Source organism: Microcebus murinus, chromosome 20 (assembly GCF_040939455.1).
Source record: "Microcebus murinus isolate Inina chromosome 20, M.murinus_Inina_mat1.0, whole genome shotgun sequence".
Classification (NCBI taxonomy): domain Eukaryota; kingdom Metazoa; phylum Chordata; class Mammalia; order Primates; family Cheirogaleidae; genus Microcebus; species Microcebus murinus.
Genome location: NC_134123.1, coordinates 20,830,271 through 20,841,456, shown reverse-complemented (window position 1 = coordinate 20,841,456; position 11,186 = coordinate 20,830,271). Strand labels below are relative to the sequence as shown.

General features: G+C 49.5%; 1 protein-coding gene across 3 annotated transcripts; it reads left to right on the top strand.

Annotated features, from left to right (window-relative positions):
* Nucleotides 1-17: 17 nt before the first annotated feature.
* Nucleotides 18-9,521, top strand: COG8 (component of oligomeric golgi complex 8). Of its 3 annotated transcripts, XM_075995756.1 has the most exons (6): nt 18-497; nt 1,914-2,121; nt 3,115-3,942; nt 5,693-5,861; nt 6,798-6,974; nt 8,868-9,521. In XM_075995756.1, the coding sequence occupies exons 1-6, from the start codon at nt 103-105 to the stop codon at nt 9,023-9,025; spliced, it is 1,935 nt and encodes a 644-aa protein (XP_075851871.1). In that variant the 5' UTR covers nt 18-102; the 3' UTR covers nt 9,026-9,521. The 3 variants fall into 3 exon arrangements, with proteins under 3 accessions (XP_075851871.1, XP_012597887.2, XP_075851872.1); XM_012742433.3 differs by lacking the exon at nt 8,868-9,521 and having other exon boundaries at nt 6,798-7,273; XM_075995757.1 differs by lacking the exons at nt 5,693-5,861; nt 6,798-6,974.
* The last annotated feature ends 1,665 nt before the right edge of the window (nt 9,522-11,186 follow it).

The window sequence follows — 11,186 nt, the reverse complement described above, 5'->3', positions numbered from 1 at the left end:
GAAACCATAGAGAGCGGAAATGGGCCCCAACTTCTTCCGGTCCTAGGTTCTAAGCCAGCGCCCTCGCCGGTTCGGAGGGGAAGTGGCGCTGGTGCTGGGAAGATGGCTGCGGCGGCTACTGTCCCAACCCCAGTCACGGCCTCGGCCACTGCAACGGCCACGGTAGCGGCTCTCGGGGAAGTGGAGGATGAAGGGCTCCTGGCGTCGCTGTTCCGGGACCGCTTCCCCGAGGCTCAGTGGCGGGAGCGGCCCGATGTGGGCCGCTACCTCCGGGAGTTGAGCGGCTCGGGGCTGGAGCGGCTGCGGCGCGAGCCCGAGCGCCTGGCGGAGGAGCGGGCGCAGCTGCTGCAGCAGACGCGCGATTTGGCCTTCGCCAACTACAAGACCTTCATCCGCGGCGCCGAGTGCACCGAGCGCATCCACCGCCTGTTTGGCGACGTGGAGGCGTCGCTCGGCCGCCTGCTCGACCGCTTGCCCAGTTTCCAGCAGAGCTGCAGGTGCGGCGGGCCTGGCATTAAAGGGGCTTTTAACTGTAATAGCTGACATTTACGATAACAGAAATAGCTATCACTTACATAGCGCTTGCCGTGTGCTAGGCTCTTTGCCGATCGCTTTATTTATTTAAACCTCACAACAGCCTTTCGAGGTAGGTACTTTAATCCCATTTTGTACGTGAGGAAGTTGAGACACAGAAAGGGTTAGTGACTTGTCCAGGGACGCAGCTAGTAGGTTTCGAAGTCGGAGTTGGAACCCAGGAGCACGTCCCTCTCTTGTAGGGCTGTTGTGAGCACTGTCCTTGGGTCTGAGATAGTTAACACTCTGTGTGTCAGCTTAATATATGTGCACATTCATCTGGAGGTCATCTGTTCCAAAACTTTATTTAAGGGGAAGCTAATAAGGAAATCATCCCATTTGGGGGCATCAAAGATTATAAGAAAGTCTCTTTGTTCCTTCTCTATAGATCCTCAGTCCATTGTCTCTAGTTATGCCTTCCACCCTTTTTTTATTTTTTATTTTTTTTGAGACAGAGTCTCACTCTGTTGCCCCAGCTAGAATGCAGTGGGGTCATCATAGTTCACTGCAACCTCTAACTCCTGGGCTCAAGCGATCTTCCTGCCTCAGCCTCCAGAGTAGCTGAGATTACAGACCCGTGCCACCACACCTGGCTAATTTTTTCTATTTTTGGTGGAGATGGGGTCTCAGGCTGGTCTCGAACTCCTGACCTCAAGGGATCCTCCTGCCTTGGCCCTCCCAGCCTTTCTTGATTAAAGTTTAAAAAAAATTTTTGAGCCTTTTGAATATTTAACAACAGCTTTTGTATCCTTCCATGCCCCACATAGGGGACTTGATAAAGCAGGTTTCTGCAGTTATAGGGAAGAAAGGGAGAAAGTTGACTGTGGCAGGAACTAAGAATGAACAATAGAATGGAAGACTGAGACCTGAGGGAATGTGGGGTAAGCTTCAGGCTTCTAGGCTAATAGCATTTATTAAAGGAACATTTTACTCTGTGTGTCTTTTATTCTTTACTCTGATACATTTACTCTGTCAGGTTCTATGTTAAGTGCTTCACACACATCATCTCATTTAATTCTCACACCCTTATGAGTTGGGTCCTATTACTATTTTACCAGTGAGGAAACCGTTTCAGAGATGTTAAGTACCACAGCTAGTAAAAGTGGCAGATGTGCATTCAGATCTATCAATGATTTATTGTGTGTTTTGAGACAAGTTGTGTGATCTCTCTGGGGTTAAAAGTTTCCTTCAGTATTTAGAACTTACCTCATAAATACAGTGCGAGGATTAAATCAGATCATTCAGCCCAGTGCCCAGCTCATAGTAAATATGGTTGGTAACTGTAGCTAAGGCTTGGGCACAGAGCAGTGAGGGACCAACGTTCTCTTGATTGTTACTAGGAACTTTGTGAAGGAAGCTGAGGAGATCAGCACCAACCGACGGATGAACACCCTGACACTAAATCGGCACACAGAAATCCTAGAAATATTGGAGATTCCTCAACTAATGGACACTTGTGTCCGGAACAGCTATTATGAAGAGGCCCTGGAGCTTGCAGCTTATGTACGCCGACTGGAAAGGAAATACTCTTCCATCCCTGTCATTCAGGTAACCAACTTAGCCAGAGAGGACTCAAAGTGATGTTCTTATGGTCATTTATTCTGTGGTCAGGACAGAACCTTTAGGTAGAAACTCTTGCATGTTTCACATCAGTTTCTGCCAGCCAGGGAGGTTTGAACATAAAACATTCATTTATTTCAAAGATATGTATTAATCATGTGCCAAGTACTGTTCTAGGTGGTGGGGATACAGTATGAACAAAGCAGACAAGGACTTGGCTTTCATGAAGTTTCCATGCTAGTGGGAAGTCTGCCGATGGGCAAATAAATAATAGGATCATTTAAGATAGTGGTAAGTGTCTGAAAAAAATAAACCAGGGAATGGAGTAGAGGCAGGCTAGGGTAGGTTTCTTTAGGTAGAGGGATCAGGAATGCCTTTCTGGAGAGGTAATATTGAAGCTGAGACCTAAATAAGGTGGAGTCAGCCATGCAAAGACCCGGGGAAAGAGCAAACTAGAAAGTGGGAAGAACAAGTGCAGAGGGCTGAGGTGGGAAGAAGTTGGAGTGTTTAAGGGATACAAAGATAGCCAGTGTGACTGGATTGTAGTGAGCACTCGGAGAGCATTAGGAAGCAGCTGAAGCTGGAGAACCAGGCAGGGCCTATTGACCCTGATCAGTAGTTGGAGTTTTATTGATTGCAGTGGGAAGTCATCGGAGCGTTTTAAGCAAGAGAATTACCCGACTGGCCTGGTGTGGTGGTGAATGCCTGTAATCCCAGCTACCTGGGGTTCAAGCCCAGGGGTTCAAGCCCAACCTGGGCAACACAGCGAAACCCTGTCTCTTAAAATATAAATAAATACAAAGAAAAAAAAAAAGTTAGCTAACCAGATCTTTGTTGGGGAACCTGCAAGCATCAGCTTTAGGAAATCTACTCGTATTTCTGAAAAGCCATGGGAATGTTGGTCTGTAATATTCCGGGCTAGTGGAATGGGTTTCAGAGTGTCCTTCCCAGCACGGTGTGACGCACTCCTTGTGTTGTCAGGGCATCGTGAATGAAGTGCGCCAGTCCATGCAGCTGATGCTGAGCCAGCTGATCCAGCAACTGAGGACCAACGTCCAGCTTCCCGCCTGCCTCCGTGTCATTGGCTACCTGCGGCGCATGGATGTCTTCACCGAGGCTGAGCTGAGAGTGAAATTTCTTCAGGCCCGAGATGCTTGGCTCCGTTCCATCCTGACTGCCATCCCTAACGATGATCCTTATTTCCATATCACGAAAACCATTGAGGCCTGCCGTGTCCATCTCTTTGATATCATCACCCAGTACCGTGCCATCTTCTCAGACGAGGACCCACTGCTGCCCCCTGCGGTGGGTGAGCACACCGTGAATGAGAGTGCCATCTTCCATGGCTGGGTGCTACAGAAAGTCTCGCAGTTCCTGCAGGTGCTGGAGACCGACCTTTACCGAGGGATAGGCAGCCGCCTGGACTCTCTGCTGGGCCAGTGCATGTACTTTGGGCTCTCCTTCAGCCGGGTCGGGGCTGATTTCCGGGGCCAGTTAGCTCCCGTTTTCCAGCGGGTGGCCATCAGCACTTTCCAGAAAGCAATTCAGGAAGCAGTGGAGAAATTCCAGGATGAAATGAACTCCTACACCCTCATCTCAGCTCCAGCCATCCTGGGCAGCAGTACCATGCCCGCTGCTGTGCCAGCCACCCAGCCGGGGACGCTGCAGCCGCCAATGGTGCTCTTAGACTTCCCACCCCTTGCCTGCTTCCTCAACAATATTCTGGTTGCCTTCAATGATCTGCGCCTCTGCTGCCCCGTCGCCCTGGCACAGGATGTGACTGGGACCTTGGAAGATGCCCTTGCCAAGGCGAGTGCATTCTGTTGGCTTTCTACTACTCTGGGCCTTCTTTGGTAACAGGCAGCCAGACTTTTATGATAAGCCAGTTCGTATGACAGTGGTGCCTGCCGACTTGGAGAGGTTTGGTGTGGTTCTAGGGGTTTCTCTGGTTGCGAAGCTCTGGTTAGTCCTCTGTTCATGGGACCTAAAATGATTGATGAAGTGGCTCACCTGTAATAATGATTTAGTAATGTATTAGTTTTCTATTGCTGCATAACAAATTCTCACAAACTTAGCAGCTTCCAACAATACATTTATTATTTCCCAGTTTCTGTGGGTCAGGAGTCCAGGCACAGCACAGCTGTGTCCTCTGCCCAGGGTGTTAGAGTATTGCAGTCAAAGTGCTGGCTGACCTGGTCTCACCTAGAGCCTGGGGCTCCCTTTCAGACTCATTCAGGTTGGTGAGTTTGGGTTCCTTGCAGTTGCAAAACCAAGGCCCTCGGCTCCTAGAGGCCATCCCCCCCACAGACAGTTCACAACAAGGCTGTTTGCTTCTTCAAGGCCCCAGGAGAGCATTTCTCCTGCTCTAGTCTCTTAAGTATCGTCTTTTAAAAGATTCTTCTGATTAAGTCAGACTCATCCAGGACTATCTCCCTTTGATTAATTCAGTCAACTGATTAGGACTTTAATTACATCTGTAAAATCCTTCACATTTGCCATATTCTATTAGTTAGGAGCAAGTCTCAGATTCTGCCCACACTCAAGGAAAGAGGATTGAACACAGGAGTGGATTTTGGGGGTGGGAGTCATGACAGCTGTCTTAGAATTCTGCCTGACTCAAGTAATAATAACAATACTAATATCCTAGTATGATGCACAGTTTTTACACATTTAAATCCTTAGGTATTGGGATGATGCTTCTTATAATTAATGGCACCTTATAATTGCTGTCAGTCAGGTGGCAATTGTGACTTGTATAAAATCTTTCTATTAGTGTCCTGTTACAGCAAGAAAGCATGACATTGAAGGTTTTTAGTCAATGAAATTCACATAATAGTAATCAGCAAATATTTATAAAGCACTTACTCCATGCAAAGTAGCATTCATCATACTTTATACATGTTAGACTTGATCCTCACAACCCTATGAGTTAGGTCCTATTTCGGGGCCTACTTTATCGATGAGGAAACTGAGGCATAAAGGACACAGAGTGCTTAACTAATCATTTGGAAGTCACAAAACCAAGTGTCCAGCTGGGACTTGAACCCTGAATCTTTTGTTTTCTTAACCCTGAATCTTTTGTTCTTAACCTTGTCACTGTGCCACCCATTTGTTAAGTCAGCTAGGCTGCTCTGTTGTTTGTTTATGGAACCTCTCTTTTATGGCTATTTTCTTCTTGTACAAATTTCTAGTGGTTCTAACTTTCTGGATCCTCAGTGGTCGTACTCAGTAGTTTTGCTTCATTTTCCTGGATCCAACACAGTTCTGGTTGATCCCCCGTGGAAGTCAAGAACTACATACTTCTGTAGAATTTCATGGTGCTCCTCCACTGGAACTGGAAAGTACACCAGTAATGAAACAAGCTGGGTCAGAAATACATCACTGAAGTGGAGATTGACTGCAATTCCGAGTTTAAATAACATAATAATATAATGTACTATTTAAAATTGCTTTCTTCATGAAAACCTGAGGGCTGCACGGCTTTGCTTAGTCTCATGTACTGCTGTCAGTGATAGACTGCCCCAGATATTGACGGTGGTGCCTTTGTCTCGTCTCTTAGGTAACCAAAATAATCCTGGCCTTCCATCGCGCTGAAGAGGCTGCCTTCACCAGTGGGGAGCAAGAGCTCTTTGTCCAGTTCTGCACTGTCTTTCTGGAAGACCTTGTTCCTTATTTAAATCGCTGTCTCCAAGTCCTTTTTCCACCAGCCCAGATAGCACAGACTTTAGGTAAGAGAAAGAAGAAAGTATTTTTAAAACTGCTTTACCTAGCTGGGCGTGGTGGCATGTGCCTGTAGTCCCAGCTACTCGGGAGGCTGAGGCAGGAGGATCGCTTGAGCCCAGGAGTTTGAGGTAGCTGTGAGCTAGGCTGATGCCACAGCACTGTAGCCTGGACAACAGAGCAAGATTCATGTCTCAAAAAAAAAAAGAAAGAAAACTGCTTTACTGTTATGTGATTCACATACTAAATAATTCACTGATTTGTGTAAGTCTGTGTTTTTAGTAAGCCATCACCACTATCCAATTTTAAAACATTTCCATCACTCCAAAAAGATCTCCCCCATGACCACTGTAGTCATTTTTCTAGATCTTCCTTAGCCCCTGGCAGCCTACTTTCAGTTACTATACATTTGCCCTTCTGGACATTTCATATAAATGGAATCATACAATAAGTGGCTGTATCTGGCTAAGTGGAAGAAACCAGTCACAAAAGAACCACATATTGTATGATTCCATTTATATGAAACATCCAGAGAAGGAGTTTTTAAAATATTTTTTCCAATATGCTTTCACTTCCCTGTGTCCCTAGTGATGGGAGTGGGGGTGTAGAAAACAGTTTCCTAAAAGGCAGTGGGTCAGTGACCACAGGTGCCAAGAGTGGCTGCCCTGAGCTTGGCCCCAGCTTTTCCCTTGGGTTTGTTACAGAGAAGCCCGTGCTTACTGAGGTTCTCTTGGCTCCTGCTCCATCCACCCTACACTGTGCTGCCCCAGATTGCCTTCCTAGTCTTGCTTTGCAATATAGCTTCCTGTTTCATATCACAAACACAGTTTTTGTTATATTGAATATGGTCTTTGTGTTCATTCTTCTGTTTTTTCCTGTGACCTCTATATTGATTGAATTTTATTAACTTTTCCCCCATTTTGCTTTCCCTATCATCTGTGCAGGCATTCCACCCACTCAGCTCTCCAAATACGGAGACCTTGGGCACGTGAACATCAGCATCGTTCAGGAGCCTCTCGCCTTTATCCTGCCAAAGAAAGAAACGGTCTTCCCTCTAGATGAAAAGGAGCTAGTGCCTGAGCACACACCGCCAGCACCGGAGCTTCCAGGCGAGGAGCCCAGCCTGGAGCCTGTCCCCCCTGCCTGCCCTGAGGGAGGGCAACAGGAGGTGGAATCAGTGGAGCCCCCGCAGGGGGAGCCAGCTGCTGTGGGGACTTAGGGGAACTTATGCAGCACCCAGTGCACCGGTGGCGGGACTGGCAGGCAGGTCTGTGGGGAAAGAGAGCGGCCGGCGGGGCCGGGGCTGCCGCGCCCAGCAGTGCACGGGGCGGGCTCCTGCAGGCTGCGAAGGTGGTGGTGGGAGATGACTGGAGGACTCATGTATACGGTGGAGTTAAACAATAAAGCTGCTCGAGTGTCACTGCCCGGTCCCCTGCCCTGGCTGGCGGCTCCCGGAAAGTGCGGGCTGCGCTTCCCGTCGTCCCCCGCGGCGGGGCGGGGCCAGGCCGGCTCCGCTGGCGGGCGCCATGGGCCGACTGTGGGGCGCTCTGCTGCCTGGGCTGCTGCGGGCGCGTGGCTGCGCCGGGCCGGCCCCGCTGTGGCGACAGGATGCGGGGGACGGCGGGGCCCGGGCCTGCAGCTCCACAGCCGCCCCGGACAGCCTCGAGGGCCCGGCGCGGCGTCGCACCTACTGGCGCTACGTGAGGCGCCTGGTGCGGGGGGCGCCGCGGCCGCCGTACGCGCACGTGTGCCAGGTCGGGGACCCGGTGCTCCGCACCGTTGCGGCCCCGGTGGAGCCGGCGCAGCTGGCGGGGCCCGAGCTGCAGCTGCTAGTGCAGCGGCTGGTGCAGGTGATGCGGCGCCGGCACTGCGTGGGGCTGAGCGCGCCGCAGCTCGGGGTGCCGCTGCAGGTGCTGGCCCTGGAGCTCCCCGAGGCGCTCTGCCGCGCCTGCGCGCCGCGCCTGCGCGAACTGCGCCAGATGGAGCCCTTTCCTCTGCGCGTGTTCGTGAACCCCAGCCTGCGGGTGCTGGACAGCCGCCTGGTCACCTTCCCCGAGGGCTGCGAGAGCGTCGCCGGCTTCCTGGCCTGGGTGCCCCGCTTCCAGGCCGTGCAGATCTCAGGTGCGAGGGCCTGGGCGGCTGGGTAACTGCGTGCCTGTCTCCTCACCTGTGGAGGCGGCGTCCCGGGTGCTGACGAAACAGTTCCCGCCCAGCGCCAGTGGGAGCAGACTTGCTGATCGGCGAGCCTCCCGCGGGAGCAAAGCAGGACTCGGGAGTAGACGGGACTCAGGACTGGCGGAGGCTCCTGTGAAAGCAGAGCCTGCTGGGATGGGGCACAGGGCTGCGGGTGTGGACTGCGGGCTGGGAGGGTGCCCTAATTCCTCTGTTACCTCACTCCCCGGCCTCTGTTTCTGCTCTCTTGCTCCCTTTCTGTCCCTCTGACTCACTCTATCTCAGACACACACACACACGCACTCACACACTTTTCTGCCGCAGTTAGATCTGTCACAATGGGGTTGGAGAAGTGGCACCCGGCTTTGCCCACTGTCGGGGAAGCCTGTCATACCCTAGGGTGTTTTACAGAATGTGATTCTCTCCCGGGGTTGCAATGATTGTTCCTCCAGGGCAAGCCAGATGGCCCAACAGGGTCAGAAAGTCAGTGGTGTCCCAAGCTGAAATACTTTACTTAGGAATTGAAAGCCAACAGCAACTCCTCACAAGTGGGAGGAGTGTTCAGAAGGGAAGTACCTTAGAAAGATAATTTCTCATTTCTCAGCCCCATAGTGAGTCCAATAACCTAATTATTCAGGTTTGGAACCAGGTCGAATACTTGGTAATGGGCAGAGTTGAGGCACCTTTCCTAGGAAGGAGAGGAGCTGCTGTCTGCGTTCACTTTCTGCTGTTGCCTCTTGTAAATGGGCAGAGCCGTGGTGGGGGCAGGGAAAAGAGGAAGGAGGTTGACAGTGATGCAGCTGAGCTGTCCCCACTCACCCAGGCTGTACCTTCCTTTATAGGGCTGGACCTCAGAGGAGAGCAGGTGGTGTGGCAGGCGAGTGGCTGGGCAGCCCGCATCATCCAGCACGAGATGGACCACTTGCAGGGCTGCCTGTTCATTGACAAAATGGACAGTAAGACATTCACAAACATCCACTGGATGGAGGTGAATGACTGAAGCTTTCCTGTTGGGGCCAAGGAGTCTGAAGACCAGGAAGCAAACAGGCTTTGAGCTGGGTATGTCTTACTTGGCATCAATTTGGATCTGACAGGAAGTGGTGGTCTGCCAAAGCATGCCAAACTGAGCCAGAGGAATATATTAGAAATGTTTGCCTGAAATCAGCTGTGGATAAAATGTTGCCTACAAGAAAAATATCCCCTCCCCCCAAAGGAATGGACATTTCCTGACAGTTTTGTGTGGAGATAAATGGGGCAAGTAAGTTCATTCCCGATAGAAATGAGTTCATAAGACCTGTATCATCTACTCCCAAAGCCAAGAAATGGTAATAATATAGTCCCCAAATCTCTGAAAGCTGTGTTAAAAAATGCAGGTAAGGCTGTGGTTGACCGTCTTCACAGAGTTCTTATTTTTACGAAGGACTTGTGTGTATGTGCCCTTGGTTTGCCTTGGATGCCAGTTTGGTTGTTGAAATGAAACAATTGTCCCAGCTCAAGGAAGTGTTTAATGAAATATTACCATAAGTACCCAGACATCTTAATAGGTTCACATATAGTTTAGGTCTCCGTCTTTTTTGCCTTTCATCTTTTACAAACTTGGGGAGGATTTTGCTGCTGAAGCTGATACTTGGCTCTTTCTTTGGGTGGAGGCCACAGAGCAGGATTAGGGGAGGGGTTGATAATTGAGAGGATTGATGAGCCTTTTCCTGTCACAACTAGCACTGAAACAGCAGAACTAGTGCTTCCTGGTCACCACACTTATTGTGGAACACTAAATTGGCATGATGCTGACCAGTGTTTAGCTTTAAGAAACTGTCAGAGCTTTGTCAAGAGGCAAAGGAACTCTAGTTTTAGATAAATCATCTTATCTCATTTTTGAGTTTTGTGAAGTAGGTACTCTTGCCAGGCAAAATGCCCAAAATCATAGTATACAAGCAGTAGGAAGTCCAGTAAGTTGTTTAGAGAAAAAGTGTTTTAAGTGGCAGTTAAACATACCCAGGAAAGACCCATCCTCCCTTACAGCTTTCTCTGCGGGGCTCAGGAGGCCAAGCAGAAGTAAATTGGCTCTAGGTGCAGTCAGACTTTGAGAAGGAATCACCACTAAAGTCAGAGACTCAGCCATTAGGGAATTTTCTAGAAGGCTCTAATTTATGCTGGAAATATGGGTCTTTATGAAAATTAGAATGCTGTGAGCCTCCTTTCAGTTGGACAGCGTTGAGAAGCTCCCGCAGGGCGACATCCTGATGCCTCCTTATTGTCTTCTGAGGTTAACACCTTTGTGATGTAGATCATTAGCAACAAATCCTTGCATTGCCAATAATGGAAATCTCTTCAACTTCTGGCAGATAGCAGCAACAAAAAAACACATATACACACAAATCAGCATCTTGAGCTAATGAAAGTTTTATTTATTTATTTTTTTTTTAAATTTTTTTTTTTTTTTTATTTTAAAAGTAGAGACGGGGTCTCGCTCTTGCTCAGGCTGGTTTTGAACTCCTGACCTTGAGCAATCCGCCCGCCTTGGCCTCCCAAGAGCTAGGATTACAGGCGTGAGCCACCGCGCCCGGCCATTTAATGAAAGTTTTAGAAAGCCACTTTCACAGTGAAAGCCAGCGTAGGGAGAGGATTTAGAACAGAATCTCCAGGTACGGAAGTGAATTTCAGAGTAAGTATTTCAGGAAGGAAATTTTTCTGCATATAACAAGTCTAACATAGATGAAGTCAGGTCACATGCTCGCAGCCCAAATCCAAGGCTGCTGCATCAGTCTGAGGTCAGTTCAGCATCAGTAGTAGTTCTGTTGCTGATCGTGGAGAGAGCCGTGGAAAGGCTGCATGTCTGAACACTAACCAGAGCAGGTGTCCTGTAACTGCGGCCCGCCAGGTGTTTTTGCTGCCGCTGCCTGTCCTGCTTAGCAGCTGACTTGTCCTGGGCCCCCAGTGTGCGTATGTGGAATGTGCGCCGCACTCTCTAAGGGCCATCCAACGGTCTGAGGGACAGTGAACTGGCCCTGTTTAAAAAGTATGAGGACCCCTGAACTAGAGCTACAGGGATGACCATAGCACTCCTAGCATTTCCCTTAAACCCTATGACTTGTCAGGGTATTTAAGCAATAAGGAGAAGGAAATAAGCTAAAAAAGGAACCAAGGATCTTCTGATTCAA

Coding starts and splice junctions, on each gene's coding strand:
- COG8 (XM_075995756.1), top strand. CDS start 103: ATGGCTGCGGCGGCTACTGTCCCAACCCCAGTCACGGCCTCGGCCACT. Junction 498..1,913: donor AGTTTCCAGCAGAGCTGCAG/GTGCGGCGGGCC, acceptor GATTGTTACTAG/GAACTTTGTGAAGGAAGCTG. Junction 3,943..5,692: donor TGGAAGATGCCCTTGCCAAG/GCGAGTGCATTC, acceptor CTCGTCTCTTAG/GTAACCAAAATAATCCTGGC.